This window comes from Macrosteles quadrilineatus, unplaced genomic scaffold, assembly GCF_028750875.1.
Source record: "Macrosteles quadrilineatus isolate MER2022 unplaced genomic scaffold, UCM_ALF_1.0 Scaffold_9__3_contigs__length_116548681, whole genome shotgun sequence".
In the NCBI taxonomy this organism is placed as follows: Eukaryota; Metazoa; Arthropoda; class Insecta; order Hemiptera; family Cicadellidae; genus Macrosteles; species Macrosteles quadrilineatus.
Genome location: NW_026542602.1, coordinates 8,930,653 through 8,947,800, shown reverse-complemented (window position 1 = coordinate 8,947,800; position 17,148 = coordinate 8,930,653). Strand labels below are relative to the sequence as shown.

The following is a 17,148-nucleotide window of genomic DNA, read 5'->3' as shown; positions in this document are numbered from 1 at the left end:
TCTGATGTAGGAAGACTTTTGCATCCAATATTTATGGTGGATTGCTGTCATGAACTTAAGGGACAAGAACACAAACTCAATAAATATCAGAACCTTTAATTTATTAATATACCAATATGATACAAAATATACAAAGTTTCCTTGAAATATATGATATCAATGAAACAACCATTTAAACTGGGCAAACTATATTTGCTACCCAATTATAAATGAAATCACATATCTCTTGGTGGTGGAAATCTATATTAACTTTTAAAACCTAGACTCGTCACTGTCTATAATTGGTTTTATAGTAATAAATAAATATCCCTAACGTATTTACAACGTCTTAATTTACAAAGAATACATGGTAGATTATGGTAATGGAATGTTTAAAGAATGTAAAATGTAGAGGAAGTACATGGGAAACTATATTGTTGTGTAAAATGAAAATATTCTAGTTACAAAGCTAAAAAAGATAGTAACCTATACAAGACTGACTTGTAATTTAGTGAATTTATTTTATTCTAATGCTACTGAAAACTTATAGAAAAATAGCTCTAATAATGTTTAAATTAACTAATCAAATTAAAATTGATTCAGGATTTAGAAGAATACTGTTTTGTCAATGAAAGAACTAGCAATGCTAATTTTTTTTAAATATTAATTTCTACCCATTTTTTATACTTTTATTTCACATCAAAGCAGTAGGCCTATATGGAGCATCAATTTCACTGCTAAAAATATTTCAAATTGAAATTACCTTATCAAACATAGGGAATACATTTTGTATTGATAAAAATCCAAACTTGAAGCACCAAAGTAAAAGAAGAGGTAGGCTCAACATTATTTGGTACGGAAAAATGTCACTATACTTAACTTAAATTTTTAATGAAATGGTTAGTAGAAACTTAAGCAACAATAATTTAACAAGAAATATTAAATGAAACAACTTATCCTGACCTAATTGATTGTGAAACTAGATTATCTATTTAATTAAAATTCATCGGTATCATGCTAGGTGTATTTTCAACATAAGATCTGCTGTTTGAACTTTGAAATTTTAGAATCAAGTTCCACACTTAAAAGAGCTTAGGTACATACTTTTTGGGCATAGCTTTCATGCACAACTTAAAACTGTTAAGATCTTAAATTACAATGATCATAATGAACTATTGATAAAAGAAGCAGAGTGAAATGACAAGATGATTATCCAAAGTTCTCGAAGTGATGAATGAAGTAAGGCAGCTTTCTTCCTTTGTTGACTTCTTCGCAAGCAGACATGATACTTTTGGTAAGCGGCCTTGGCCCACAACTAAACACTCCGATCTTGCTGACCTGCAACAAAATGATCAAGGTACAGTCATCTGCTGAAGCATATTTTGGAATACATTATTTTATTTTGATCGTAAATCGTCAATTTTATACAACAATTTCTTGGATTATAGCCTCCATATGGGTATTCTTGGTTCAATTCAACTGCACACAGTCACAGTTAACTTGTAGCTGATTGTCTTTTGAATTAAGAAGTTGTAGATGCAGGCCTGCTGTATTTGCGCTCCAATTCTCTCCTTCCTTGCGAGGGAATTCTCTTCCTTGCATCCCCAATGGCCCCAAGAAACCTAAAACCTCTTGCGCCCCTGGGCTCAAGCCCATCTAGAGGCTTTGTCTAGATGTGAAGTACAATTGGTAATGTAAATATTATTTATCATAATAACATTTCTAAGACCTTGAATTGGGCACAAGTGTACAAAAAATGTTATATGATGCATTACACTTGTTTAAAAACTGGTTACTTACATAACTGTGTTTTTTCTGTACAAATTTCAAAAACGAAGACATGTCTGGGCGACCAAAGTGGTTGATTGCCTTCAAGCCAGTAAACATACTGGTTTTGGAGAGACGCTGGAAGTGGTTCTCGCAAATATACTGAAAAAAAACATATAACTCGGTATAACAAATTTAGTAGTACAATCCATATACACAAATATGTTATAAACAAAGGCAGGGGTAATCCTAAATAATCTGTGTCCTAGGAATTTAAAATGAGAAAGGAAATTTTTGGAACAACTGAAAATGTTAAACTTGTTAAACATGTACTGTATTCCTTCTAACCAATTGTTTTTCCGCATGTTAGTGATGGGCGATACGGACGCGTATCGCGATACAGCGATACGATACGTATCGGAAAAAAATATCGTATCGCCATATTGTATCGGGCGTCTGTATCGCGATACGCGAATCGTATCGTCAAAAATATCGAAAAACGATACGTATCGTATCGTTTCCCCCCTCCCCTACCTAACCTAGAAACGGCAAATTTATATAAGTACCTGGGGACCAAGCTTTGCTCGGGGAAAATCATTAGTTTACTCTGAAAACAGTCTTAGTATTGCAGATACATTAATCCATTTGCACACTCCACACTGCTCGCCTTTACTACTTCCTTCACAACTCCCTACGTCTTGGACCTGTTTCCCTATCCTTCCCATAGCATTTTAGGATTGCAGATACATTAATGTAATTGCCACAGACAGTTCCCAAACTCTGCACTGCTAGTGCTAGATAGTAGATAGCACGCTAGTGGAAATGGACTGGACTGGGATCGGATGGGACTGGTACATTATCAAGTAAAAACCAAAAATACAGACGTCTAAAATCTAAAACTCCTATTTCAAACTACACATCCACAGAGTACAGATTTTGCAGTTTGCTCGGCCTGCGCAAAAAAAGCTTAAAAATATCGTTTTGACATGAATCGTATCGCTCTATGTGCCGATATAAATACAAATATCGTTTTAGGCGATACGATACGTATCGTTTTTCAAATATCGTATCGTCCCTCGCGTATCGCGATATTCCGATACGATACGATACGTATCGCACATCACTACCGCATGTGTAAATTTTCATTTATTTGTCCATATTTTTACAGGAAAACCATTTATTTGATGATACTTCCACCTCTAAAAAGGATATCCATATATTTTACCATTCTCCAGTGTTTGAACTAATAGTCATCTATGTATCTTTAACAATAAAAAATATATACCCTAATGACAATTAAAAATGTAAAGGAGTCGTAACTAAAATAAAATAAAATTTGTTCCCGGCACATATATACTCCAATGAATAGAATGAATATTCATACGTTGAATAGTCTAACAAAGTAAGAACACATTTTAATAATTAAGTAATATTTTAAATTTTTACAAACAAAATGTACCTACCAGCATTGTGGTCCTCAAATCGAACTTGTGGAAAAACTGTGTGATGAAGATATGAATTTCTAATACATTGGTAACATCTTTCTTCTCCACATCTCTTAAGACGTCTATGAACCACTCAAAGTGCTTGTGAGAGGGGCAGATCCACAAAAAGTAGACCTGAAAACAATACGTTATAGTGAGACAAGACTTTGTGGTAGTTGGTGAAATTGTTTAATTGCATTGGTGTATGTTGCTAGCCTAGTGGTTAGCGTCTTCAACTTTGGTGCGAGAGGAACAGTTTTAATTCCCGGCATCTCCTTTTTATTTTTGTTGTTCTAGGACGCTAGGCACGAGCCCGGAATTATTTTTCACATTGCTTCAGACTAGACCTTGTGTTGTGGTATTATCACTTAGAAGAATCCAATGGTGATTTGGTGGGATTTGAGCCCAGGACCTCCAAGGACCGAAGTCCCGTGCTCTACCACTTGACCAGCTCTCTCCGCATCCCCCGGCATATCCTTTACCGTTGATCTAAATACATTTATCACCTCAGATAAAAATTAAAAACCAACATAAATCAACCAGAAACTAATTTGAGAAGCTACTGTATAATAAATTCAAGATTTGCAATCAATTATACATATAAAACTGGTGTAATACCCTTTTGACTTACCTTCTTACAAGCGACTCCTGAGTATCGGTTTGTAGAAGTCCCGAACACAAGATCATTGAGTATAGAAGCATACGGCGTGACTCCAATACCCCCTCCAACCATGACAGCCACTTCAAACTTGTACCAGTCTTGGTTACCACCTCCAAATGGTCCTTCCAACCGGATCTGTGAAACAGGGAAAAACAAGCGTTAAATGTTTATGTTTTGTTATGAATACCAGAAGAACATTTCAAGTAGCTTTTCTGTTATGTACTTAATCAAGTTACAGTTTAAACACAAAAATTACAAAACTCATTAAAAAACTGGTTCTAAATTCATAAAATTAACAAAGGCAATTAATTTTGTCTATTTCTATCTAGCAAAACGTCAACCAGACAGAAGGAAGAAGACCATGTTGATGCTCCTTCTAAAAAAAAATTTACAGCATAACATTCATCAACAATAACAGACAAGATTATTTAGTAATGATTGTTTCCCTTTACTAGTTTCTTTTATACCTCTTTAAATACTGAGGTACGGTAGACTCTCTCTTCTCCGGACACCTTTTAACCGGACTACACTCGGCGGAAATTACCTCTCTTTAACCAGACAATTTTTATCAGCACATCGGTTTAACCGGACTAGATTGGCAGGAAGTGGGCGGTACTGAAACGACTGTTCAAATACCCACACTATTCAAGGAGACAAAACTGAAAGGACAACTTATAGTAAACTATAGCATCTGTTATGCCACACTAATTATATTACTGTAGAACCAAAAACTAAAGGAGAAAATCAAATTTTGATAGCAGAACACTCTGGGAGTGCCTCATTCAACTACAGTATGTTCCATTTAAATATAAAAACAAGTCTAAAGCTAGCCCATGAAGGGAATGTCCACTTCAATATACAACAATCAATGGTACCTTAGGCTGATCCTCGTCTGGGTTGTAGTTGCAAGGGTCGAAGTAGTTGCGCAACTTCCACGTCCACGGACCTTGCGCCTTGATGTGGCAAGAGAGGAAGTTCTCATGGGGAGCCGATGTGAGTGTGAAGCTGTGGAACTCGTCTGTGCGGAAGGCCGTACAGGCTAGTCTCACCCACTGACCCGAGAGGTACTTGAAGTTTGGCGGTCGGTAGAACTTGATCTTGATCACGTCCGAGGGCAGTAGGTCCGTCTCGAGTACGTCCAGCGCAAGGTACTTTGTGCGCAGACTGACAATCTATTGGAGACAAAAGATTTCAAGTTATAGATTGAACATTAATTGTACAAAAGGATTCTGAGAAACAACACAGCTTGAATTGGAACACCATTAGCACATTATCAAGGAAGTGGATCGATCAAACAAAATGTATGATGCTGGTCAATATACCTATATGATTAAAGCATTCAGTGAGAAAGAAAGTAACTAACACTCTCCATATAAAAATGAATAACTCCTGCACCATCACACATATCCTTAAAGAGTAATCGGTACTTAGCTAATTTTTGAGGAGTACACACCTTTATCATTGTCACAACAATACAGTGCTACAAGTGAATTTATATCTAAAGTGGAACACTTCTGATACCTGTACATAGAGTTAAAATTCCTTTCCTTAAAATTTTTTAAACAAAATTGAAGCATGATTATGTATGACTAGTCTGTGGATATTGTATTTCCATTAAACGATATGTTAGGTCCGTTGAGAGACCTTACGAAGAAATCTCTAAGCCTCTTAAACTTTGATTACCTTATCCAGAGTAAAGATGATCCCAGGAATTATGAAGAACATCCAGAACCGGGGCGGTCCTGTGATCCGAGCCAATCCATGGATCAGACAGAGCAAATACAGCAATACATAGAGACTGTGGGTCAACCAGAAGAACTTGTAGGCTTTCTTACGGATCAACGGATGAGCAAACACAAAGATGATGATGATCACGCAGAACAACAACACTCCCGTGATACCTGTAGCAGGTTTAAACACGTTAGTTTGGTTTCTGAAGAGCACTTGACTTGAAAATACATGAAGGAAGTAAGGAAGAATGGAAATGGGTCCAAAAATAACTTACCTAAGAAAAGAAGTCATTTGTAAATGGCATTGTAGGTAAAAAAGAATCAAATTAATTCTAGTTTTTGTGTTGTCCTGAGGTCTACATTAATAGTTTGTTTATTTGCTTGTCATCTGGTTTGATATATTATTGTTTCATGTTTACTTTAAGTTTTGGATTTTGTTATTAAATACAATGAAAGAAGTGGCTCTAACAAAATGGGTTTTAATTTAATATATTTAAGGGCACAACATGGTGGCAGCGGTAAAGACCCAATAAATTGAGTAACAGGGTGTCTAATATATATGCTGCATTACAATGTCAGACTCAGAAAACTCAGATATAACAGTAAGAAGACAAACATCTAAAATGACACAACATTCAGCAACATTGGGCTTCATTGATAAATACTCCTTTAAACCAGAAGATTGGGGCCCATGGTTAAAAAAGTTCAATAGGTACAGAAATGCTACCAATTTAGATCAAATAGATGGAGAAAAGCAAGTAAATTTCCTTATAATATCCATGGGTGATAATGCAGAAAATGTATTAATAGCAGCAGGAGTAACAGAAGAAGATGAAAAGACTTATGATAAAGTGGTGGAAAAACTTAATAAGTATTTTACACCAAGGGTGAATTTGACCTATGAGAGAGCGAAATTCAATCAACGAGTACAAAAGCAAAATGAACCGATATTCGATTTTATAACAGATGTACATCAATTAGCTTCTTCATGTGATTACAAAGACATGAAAGACAGCCTTATTAGGGATAAACTCATTGTTGGAATAACAGATTCAAAGTTATCTAAGGAACTTCAACTGATGGCTGACCTAACCTTGCATGAAACAATAAATAGATTGAAACAAAGTGAAATTATAAAGAACCAACAAATTACTGTTAACAGATCAAGAGAACAAGATTTTGCAGAAATAGACCAAGTGAAAAAACATCCGAACTTGAAACAAAACATAAGACAATATACTTCTAATTGTTTTTACTGTGGAGGACAGAGGCATCCTAAGGAGGAATGTCCTGCTCAGAATATTGAATGCTACTACTGTGGATTGCAAGGACACTTCAGCCGATGTTGTAAAAAGAAATCAGAACAATAAATACAGAAACCCAACCCTGAATCAAATTCAGGAAAATACCGAGAACAGATTGAAACAGGATAATAGAAGCGAGGACGGGTATTACATTAACAGAGCTGAAGTTAAGAAAATAAGAGCGACAACAAGGAACTACAATAAACAGAATGAATTTGAAATTGATGTAAAACTTGATGGGAAATTGGAACATTTCAAGATTGACAGTGGAGCCGACGTGACGATTGTGCCTCCAAGAATGGCTAGAAACAAATTATTGACTAAATCAAACATTGTTTTAAAAACACCTGGGGGGAAGTATTTAACAGTTTTAGGTAAATTTGAAGGTGTAATTCAGTATAAGAATAAAACAACTCGTCAAACAATATATGTGATCAATGGTCAAGAGGAAGCATTGATTGGGAAACCATGCATCTCAGCCCTAGGGTTCTTAAGGGTCATCAGAGGAGTTAAAAATGACATTCAGTCAAGTGAATATTGTAGCAACCAGAATATCAACACAGACCTACAGAAGATCAAGAATAAATATCCAAGTTTATTTAATGGGATTGGTAAGATGAAGAAAGGAGCTCAACTTAAACTGAAACAAAATGCGGTACCGATGGAGTTAAAAACTCCTAGAAACATACCTATTCCATTAAGAGAAAAAGTGAAAAATGAACTTAAAAGAATGGTTGAAGCGGGAATCATTGAAGAAGTTTGCGGACCTACGGAGTGGTGCCATCCAATGGTGGTAAGACCTAAACCTAATGGCAGTGTAAGAATATGCATTGATCCTTCAGCTTTAAACAACCATTTACAGAGAGAAAATAACGTTTTTAATACTGTTGAGGACTTACTTGGATGTCTAGGGAATTCCAAATGGTATTCAAAATTAGATGCTAATTCGGGGTTTTGGCAAATACCGCTAGATGAGGGTTCCTCAAAATTGACAACATTTATAACACCATTTGGTAGATTTTGTTTTAAAAGACTTCCCTTCGGAATTTCAACAGCCCCAGAAATATTTTGTAACAGGATGAAAAGTATTATTGGAGACATCCCAGGAATTTTGTGTTATATGGATGATATTTTAATTACCGGAGAAAGTAAACCCGAGCATGACAGCAGACTAGACCGAGTGTTACAAGAATTGGAAAAAGAAGGAGTTACCTTAAATGACAAGTGTGAAATAGGAAAAACAAAGATTTCATTCTTAGGTCACATTATTTCTTCTGGTATGATTCAAGCAGATCCCAAACACTTACAAGCAATAATCGATTTCCCCACACCCAGTGATGTGGGAAGTGTTAGGAGATTTCTAGGGATGTTGAATCATGTCGGAAAATTCATAGAAAACCTTGCTGATATCGTTCAACCACTGAGGGAACTACTAAAAAAAGATAGGGCTTTTGTTTGGGGTCCTAGTCAAGAACAATCATTTAAAACAGCCTTAAAGAGTTTACAAACAACTCCTGCCTTAATACCATTCAATTTGAAAAGGAGAACTATAATTTCGGCCGATTCATCAGCTTATGGTTTGGGTGCAACACTTTTGCAAGAACATCAAGGACATTTAAAACCTGTGGCCTACGCATCAAAGAGCTTAACACCGACTCAACAGAAATATGCACAAATTGAAAAGGAGGCTTATGCAATAGTATGGGCATGTGAACGTTTCAAAAATTTTATAACAGGATTGAAGTTTCAAATTCAAACTGATCATAAACCTCTGATTCCTCTTTTAAGTAGTAAGGGTTTGGATGAACTGCCGCTAAGAGTTCAGAGATTTAAAATGAGATTAATGAGATATTCGTACGACATATTGTGGGTACCAGGAAAACAATTAACAACTGCCGACACGTTATCAAGAGCGCCAATCAACAAAACTGAAGAGGAAGATATTGAGAAACTTGCAGAAGAAGCAGAAGCATGTGTAAGAACAGTAGTTCAATCAATCCCAGTATCATCTAATAAATTAGATGTAATAATAAAAAATCAAAGAGAAGAATTACAGGAATTGTTAGATATTACAATTCAAGGATGGCCTAAAAATAAGAACCTATTAAATGAAAGATTAAAAGAATACTGGGATCATCAAGCAGAATTGTCGATCAATGAAGATATACTTATGAGAAATAATCAAATAGTGATTCCTCCATCCTTGAGAAAAGAAATGTTAGATAATATTCATCAAGGTCATCAAGGTATTAAAAGATGTAAAGAAAGGGCTAAAATGTCAGTTTGGTGGCCCAAAATTAATCATCACATCGAACAAAAAGTAACCTATTGCCCGCAATGCATTGCTGACAGAGTGCCTCCTCGCCATCCTATGATTCCTACAGAGGTTCCTGAAAGACCCTGGCAGAAAATCGGAGTAGATTTTTGTGAATTTAACAATGATAAATACATAATTCTCATGGATTATTATTCCAAATACATCGATGTATATAAGGTATCTAACTGTTCAACGGCAATATTGATTAAATCAATGAAGACATCGTTTGAAAAGCATGGCATCCCCGAGTCAATTAGATCAGACTCAGGTGTGCAATTTCTATCAGAAGAATGGGAACTATTCAAATCAGAATACGACTTCACAGTGGAAACTAGTTCACCATACCATCATCAGTGCAATGGTCAAGCTGAAAGTGGTGTGAAAATCTTCAAAAACATATTAAAGAAGTGTAAGGATAGACATCTGGGCTTATTGGCATACAATACGACGCCAAAGGAATGTGGTTATAGCCCATCACAACTATTAATGGGACGGATTTTAAGAACAAATCTACCAGTGAATAAAGCAACTCTACTTCCAGCCACTCCAAATCACAATAGATATAGACTTAGACAAATGGAAGAAAAGAGGAAACAGGAACAACAGTTCAATAAAAGACATAGAGTGACCCAGGTCAAGGATTACCCAGAAAACGCTAAAGTTTGGGTATCGGACCGAAGAGAAGAAGGGGTAATCAAGGAGAAGTTAGAGAACAGGAAATATAACGTTGAAACAAAAAAGGGAGGAAGATATATCAGAAATTCAAAATTCTTATTCCCTATGTTCTCCTCTGGAAAAAGAGAAAATCCTGATAAAGAAAACCCCCATACACAGACACTTCCTCCAAGACAGACACATACACCAAGATCCAACCTACATAATCATTCTTCAACCATACACAGACCTACCAGAATTGTTAAACCTGCCAAGAGGTTCATAGAAGAACTTTAAGAGGGAGATGTCCTGAGGTCTACATTAATAGTTTGTTTATTTGCTTGTCATCTGGTTGTATATATTATTGTTTCATGTTTACTTTAAGTTTTGGATTTTGTTATTAAATACAATGAAAGAAGTGGCTCTAACAAAATGGGTTTTAATTTAATATATTTAAGGGCACAACATGTGTGCTATGCACGGCTAGGAACTCTTTAGGCAAGCTAGTTCTTTTTTAAAAAAATGATAAATTTTAATTGGTAGGCGGTATTTTATACTCTTGATAGGTAATTGAAATGCAAATACTGAAAGTAAAACTATATAAGGACCAACACATTGTATAGTCGTGTTTAAAAAGCTACTGGGGTCATTTTAAAATCATAATTTTTGTAAAAAAAATAAAATATTTATGACTGGTGATATTGAATCTGATCTTCAGTTATAGTATACTTAGGTGCTGTGAGGTGTCTGGAGAAGGAGTCAACTACATTTTGTCATATCATATTATGTTTGTGGTTTGTCTGAAAACTGTTTACAGAAGCAGGTAATTGTACTCATGTGTAGCATGTTACTAAAAAATTCTTTTTCAAAATTTAACTCATTTCAAAGGCAATTTAAATTCACCAATTTCTGTACCTGTTATAGTTTGAAACAGCCAAAACGTGATCCCCGGCTTGTAATCTGACGGGAAGTGGACTTCACTTGTTAGACAATGGATATGTTCCAACGGTTGCATCGACACATGGTAGAAGTTGACAATGTGACCGACAGTATGCAGTAGAGAGAAGAAGAAGGCAGTGCAAGCTGCGATCTTGTGGAACTGGATGTGAGCATCAAGAGGAATATACTGCTGAACGGAAAACTCCTGCGAACACAAGTATGTCGTTAGAACATAGCGATTATTTCAATATACTGTAACACTATAAAACATGTCAATGACGTAAGAAAGTGATTAGTTTAAGATGAAGATCTATATGTGCCTTCAGAGAGGGCAGGTGATCTCTCCTAAGTAAGTAGGTACTAAATTTGGAAATCAACTATGCTTTGTAAGGCATCTCAGCTAGCTAGTGCATCCAAAATAAATCTATGTGACTTATAGAATATCATAACAACTAGGCTACATCTGGTACTCATTGCTGTGATGTCTACTACAGTGTCGATTCTCTTACCTTCAGCTTGGTGAGCAAGTTGCGAGACATGGTGATCAGCAGTAGACAGTAGCAGAAGGATAGAGATGCTGCAGAGCCTCGGGTGATTGCAATACCAACTCCCATGATGTGACGCAAGTCCGTGTGTTCAGCCAAGAACGAGTAGTCTGTGAACAGAAAATATTTTATTTTAATAATTATTTGGCAATTTGTTATGGAATTTGCTCTGATATTAAATTATGGTAGGTACTGATTTATTTCAGGATAACAAAACTCATTCAAACTATCTAAAAAGCTAGGAAGGTTTTTAACTTTTGAGAAAACCATAAGCTGCATACAGCTATCAACCGCATACTTGAATATGTGAAACTTCCCCAAAAAATATACCTAAGTTTTTCGATAAGCCCTCTGCTAAGGGAACGTCAATTAAACGTCTCTATTTAATTACGTTAAAAATATTGACATTTCAGCTGTTCGATTTGTTTTGGTTTTAGTATGTTTCTTTATTTTTCCTTGAGAATGAATACAAATAGTTTTGAAATCATAAGATGTGGAATTGCCCCTGAACTGGTTTATAACTAATATAATGGTTTAATTACCTTCAGTCTCCAGTTCAAAGTATGTCGATTAATGCGACCTAGGTTTCAGCACGACGTTGTGCTATCATCAGGCTTCCAGTTGAAAATGTTCAGTCCATTGGACGTCGCTTAGTAAAAACTATATACAGTTCACAAGACACAAACACATACACATTTACCGATTGGTATTTACAAGGGGAGAACGAGTACATTTTGTCAAATCACCGGCCGCGACGAGTGACATCCAAGCCACAACCCACAACGTCGTGCTGAAACCTAGATCGCATTAATCGACTTACTTTGAACTGGAGACTGAAGGTAATTAAACCATTATATTAGTAATGAATACAAACCTTTTGATTCTATATAACACATAGTTTTATGGTTCTTGATTTCTATATTGCATCAAGGATTGTGGGATAGTGCTCAAACCTTTGAATTCTGTTTCAATTGTTTACATTAGATCAGTTTAAAGTGACACAAGAACCTTAGAGTTTGGAAGGAGCCTTATGTGTTCCAACTGGGAAAAAAGTACATCTGTAGAATATATTTTATGTGCGTGAACATTGATAAAATTAATTTACATCAAGAACAAGCGCTTAATAATCCAACAGTTTGCATTGGACCAGGGGCTGAAGCAAACATTACATTAAATTAGTACCTTATCTTCTCTTCGTTCTCCAACTCTAGTTTATTTAATGATGTGAAGGTTGACTGTAATGGTATTACTTTATTTGTTAAGTATTAATTCGAAGGCAATAATTAGTACACTCTTTTAACATCATGGATTTGGAATATTCTGACAAATGTTTTTTCTTCACTTTACAATCCAGTTTTATTTTTATTTAGTCTCATGGAGTTTTTTGTCACAACAGTCGATCACCAAGTTACACCCCCTACCATATAACGTTGTGTTTTCATAAAATTCATTAATCACTATTTTTTATTCAAAAATATATATACCTATAGTACATTTTCTTGAATACTTACGGATAAATCTTTCAACAAAGAGAGCGATGGTGATAACGTAGAACACAAACAGGTAGAAAATGTTCTGTCTGTTTTCCTCTAGGTAGGTAGTGACACAGTCGATATGTCTTCTGAACCAACCTTTGTCCATGTCTGATATTGGGTCGATGTGGAAACTTGTCATCCTAATATAACAAGTATTGACTTTAATTCCACCCAATTGGCATTAAAATAAGAAAACAATTGTTTTAAAAGATGTTTAAACTCATATTTGAACTGTTGTTAACATGGCTAAACTTGGTGTGTGGTGATACAACTTGTATCACAAAGTATAGCCTTAAAAATATCAGACCCAAGATAATTAACTGTGTTTTGACTGTTTTGAGTTAGTTTTTTTTTTTGTAATTGAACGCTTGGTTTTAGCGTTGTCAAATATAGCTAAAAGCAGTTGGAGACTGTCAGGATTTAGACATATGTTCTGTGTTCTTGTCATCTTCTGCGCCCCCTATGTTTTAACTAACTGAACTATTCTCATTAAGGATATATTGTGAAAATATTGAACCCTTACTACTATGACCACTCACCTAGCTACGTTTGTAGATGTGTCAAGGAAATTCTGTTTCGCTCCTTTGCAGTCTAAACCGATTGCGACAAAATCACCCTTGTATTCTTTCATCATCAACTTGAAGTCAGCGTAAGTCAGGAAATCTTTTCTTTCAAGTCCGGCATTCTAAAATCAGGAATAAAACAAAAATTAATTCAACTAAGAAAGATAAAAAATGTTATCTTACATGACGGTACTTTTAGCGAATTTCCCTATAGGGAAGTAGCTATTACCGTAGGTCTCATGGTAAGACCTAAGCCCGGGACCGATTTACTTTTTCATTTTGATGTCCCCAGAGGCCAAAAACACCATTCGTTCAAATTTTTATATATCTATATATAGAGATATATATATATATATATATATATATATATATATGTGTCCATCCGCACGATAACTTGAGTAATTTTTGTACGATTTTGATAAAATTTGGTTTGAAGGTGTAAGGCGGGATAAACTTGAATGAGTTCGCGAACCAGCATGATCGGACTATGGGAACGGGGGTTTATGGGGGGTTTTATGGGGTAAAAATAGGTTTTTCCCATTTTTGACCCTAAAAACACAAAATTTCACAATTTATTTTTAAACCATTTTGTAGACCTTAAAAAAACAAATAATTTAGTATATTGAAGCGTTATTATGCGCCTAATTGTTACGGAGAAAATTCAAAAAAATTGTAATTTTAAAATTCCCATGTTATTCTTATGGAGAATAAGTCAACTGTTGTACTTTGCTTGTTTATGAATATATTTTGATCGATTTTGGAAAATACTTTTATTTCTTACTAAACTATTATCATTTTATTAAAAAAATCCTTTTTACCCTCCCTGTTGCAGCAAACCTAAGTACTAGTTAAACTAATTCTATTTAAATAGGAAATAAATGTGCTATTTTTATGGAGGCATTTTAGTGTATGTAAATCCAATCAGGTTAGTGGAAATTCGCTTAGTCTGCAGGTTTGCTGCGGCGGGGGTATTTAACATAGTTCTGGCAACAATACACTTTATTGAATGGATTTTCCACTCCATGACTGCACTACACTATTAAATCGAGATTATTAAAATATACATAAACACACTCCTAACACATATTTTAAAACAAAAATTTAGTAGTAAATATTAAAACTTAACAATTACTAAATCTCACCTGGAACATTCCATCAATCAGCTCAGTAACATGAGCGTCAGACAGGCTCGTAGTTCTCGCTATCTCCACCAGCGACCTCAGCATTTCCGAGAGTTCCCCTTTGTCTATTACACCGTTGCGATCGTTGTCGCACATGTCAAATATGATCCTCAACTTGTCCTCGGTCTTTCCTCTTGAAAACAGCACGACTGTATCCAAAAATTCCTACGGAAAACAAGACGTAATATGAATATTTGTCAATAATGCAGAGCATTGAGTAAATGCTCTCTTAGACTGTGGAATGATGCATGTTTTAGTTCAAACTCAACTCTACCTGAGTTTGCGCCTTGAAAAACCAACTACATTAATATAAATGTTGTTCTAAGTTTATTTAAATGATTGTGTTTTTAATTAGTATATATTAATTTTGAGACAGCGATGCACACATATTTAAGATCAATATGAACGAAGAAAGAGTGAGATGTTTACAATGGTCCTACAATACAAAAATATGAAGTGAGTGGAAAAACATGAAAATAAATTGGGATAGGTAAAAAGTTATAAACTGCAAACAACCAGATTGTTATAGGGGTTGTAGATGAGGCATAATGACGATTACCACACAAAATTGCTCTCCAAACCAAAAAAGTTACCTGGAATGAAATTCGTCCATCTCCATCTTTGTCCACGATGTTAAACATCATCCTAACAAACACAGCGTCTGCTTTCATCCCAAGAGCACTTGCAAACTCCGAGCTGGACAGAGACGTCCGCATCACAACTTCTCCGTTCTCTTCTTCCCTGCGTCGTTTCTCCCCAGGTTTGAGACCGAAAGTCAGAGCATACGCCTCTCGGAAAAAGTGTTCCAACTTCTTTTGTCTCCTCTCCCTGGTTTCTGCTTTGGCCAGCATCAAATCTCGTGGAGCCTGGAAAAGTGATGTTAAAAAGAATTGAGGGAAATACTCAGCTATTGTGATTTGTTTATTTTTAGAAAATTTACAAACAAAAATATCTGTGGGGTATACTAGTCTTTTCCATCATAAAAGAATGTATTGATGATCAAATGTACTTAAATGTTTATCCATAGTATATGTACCTTATTTAATTTAATACTGAAGTATTTGGACTAGGATAGGAAAGTAATTAACATTAGGGAGTTAAATACACTTCCTAGTTAACTGTCTAAGTTCAATTCTAGTTTAACTGTCTAGCTTTAAATTACAGTGTTGTCCACATTTGAAAATTGCTTACGCAAGAAAAATCTTTGCCATCGAGTTTTGTTCTTCTACCATAGACAATTGTACAGCTTGATTCCTGAAAACTGGAGCTCCGTCCATTTAACTTGATTCCAGAAAATTAGTCTAAAGAATCATTTGCGACTGCTAGGTCAATAAACCTACCTGAAGAGCTATAAGATGCTTTTTGTGAGAACTGAGGAAAGATTCAAATTTGGACATAAACTTTCTTCTTGAAGACACTGAGTCAAACTCCAAAACCAAATCATGGTCTCGAGGAACTCGTATAAGGACAAGGGGACGCTTCTTCTTTCCTCTGTCAGGTACCTGTGTGAAACATGTGTTGGTTAATCATCAATGTATTTCGATAGAAGCAAAATGATTGATTCAGCACATTAAACAAAAAGGACTCCAGCCTGATCTGACCTTTGAAAGTGAAGTTTTGAGCCCATAGAGTGCTGCAACAGGGGTACCTATTATTCTAGTTTTCTATCACTATGTTGGTATTGATACTTAGTAAATTGATTTAAATGATACTGTTAAGAATCAGAAACCTATTAGAACATGCGGCTAGTTAAGAATTAAGATATTACAGCAAGGATTTTGTTCTTGAAAAGGTGTTCCTGAATTTTCTTATTTGATTAATAAATTACTATTTGTGAATTAATTGATAGTGCCTTGATTTGGTGAACCGTATACCTTTCTGAAAATTCTGTGTGAAACAGTTGCAGGCTTGTGTCCTGCTATATAATATGCAAGAGATTTATTAGTGACGAGATCTATTGAGAAAACTTTTGTCTGCAGTTTGTAATTAATAAGACTTTCTGTTTCTATGGCATTTGTCAATACAAGACCGTTACCTGAGACTCTTCTACTGTTACGGAATCTCCTTGTTTGAACGAGACAGTTCGCAGCTTCTCTCCCTTCCGATCAACTGTGTGTAGCGCAGCTTCAGGACCAAAGCGGAGTTTTACTATTCGACGATGGTTTGCGTGAAGCCACTCTCTGAAAGTAAAACAAATTAGTTATAAATCAACAGTTAGATAAAGACACCACAAAAAATATTCAAATTTATTGAAATGGATAAATATCCTGAACAGGAAAAAACCATTCTTCCTAAAATATAAAGGTGCAGCAATGTATTCAAAAATGTAAATGCGTATCTCATGGTAATAAAACCAACCAAACACACACTGCAAAATTTACGCTAAGAAGAAAAAACATTTATACATTTTCTACTCTCAAAGAGGTCCTTCTACAAAAGCACAAGATGTTTAATATTTATGGGTTCATTAATTGTTCAGTGTGTTTAAC

General features: G+C 35.3%; 1 protein-coding gene across 2 annotated transcripts in view; it reads right to left on the bottom strand.

Annotated features, from left to right (window-relative positions):
- Positions 1-80: 80 nt before the first annotated feature.
- The window catches only part of LOC129001946 (dual oxidase-like), a 137,322-nt gene continuing 120,254 nt past the window's right edge, over positions 81-17,148 (bottom strand). For both annotated transcript variants that reach the window (XM_054429388.1, XM_054429389.1), the window contains exons 12-25: positions 16,695-16,839; positions 16,000-16,161; positions 15,253-15,525; positions 14,621-14,824; positions 13,455-13,600; positions 12,892-13,055; positions 11,345-11,490; positions 10,812-11,040; positions 5,575-5,792; positions 4,767-5,063; positions 3,862-4,026; positions 3,210-3,365; positions 1,780-1,908; positions 81-1,317 (exon numbers count right to left, since the gene is read on the bottom strand). In XM_054429388.1, the coding sequence (XP_054285363.1) occupies positions 1,189-1,317; positions 1,780-1,908; positions 3,210-3,365; positions 3,862-4,026; positions 4,767-5,063; positions 5,575-5,792; positions 10,812-11,040; positions 11,345-11,490; positions 12,892-13,055; positions 13,455-13,600; positions 14,621-14,824; positions 15,253-15,525; positions 16,000-16,161; positions 16,695-16,839 (2,563 nt within the window). In that variant the 3' untranslated portion in view covers positions 81-1,188. The remainder of the gene's footprint in view (positions 1,318-1,779; positions 1,909-3,209; positions 3,366-3,861; positions 4,027-4,766; positions 5,064-5,574; positions 5,793-10,811; positions 11,041-11,344; positions 11,491-12,891; positions 13,056-13,454; positions 13,601-14,620; positions 14,825-15,252; positions 15,526-15,999; positions 16,162-16,694; positions 16,840-17,148) is intronic.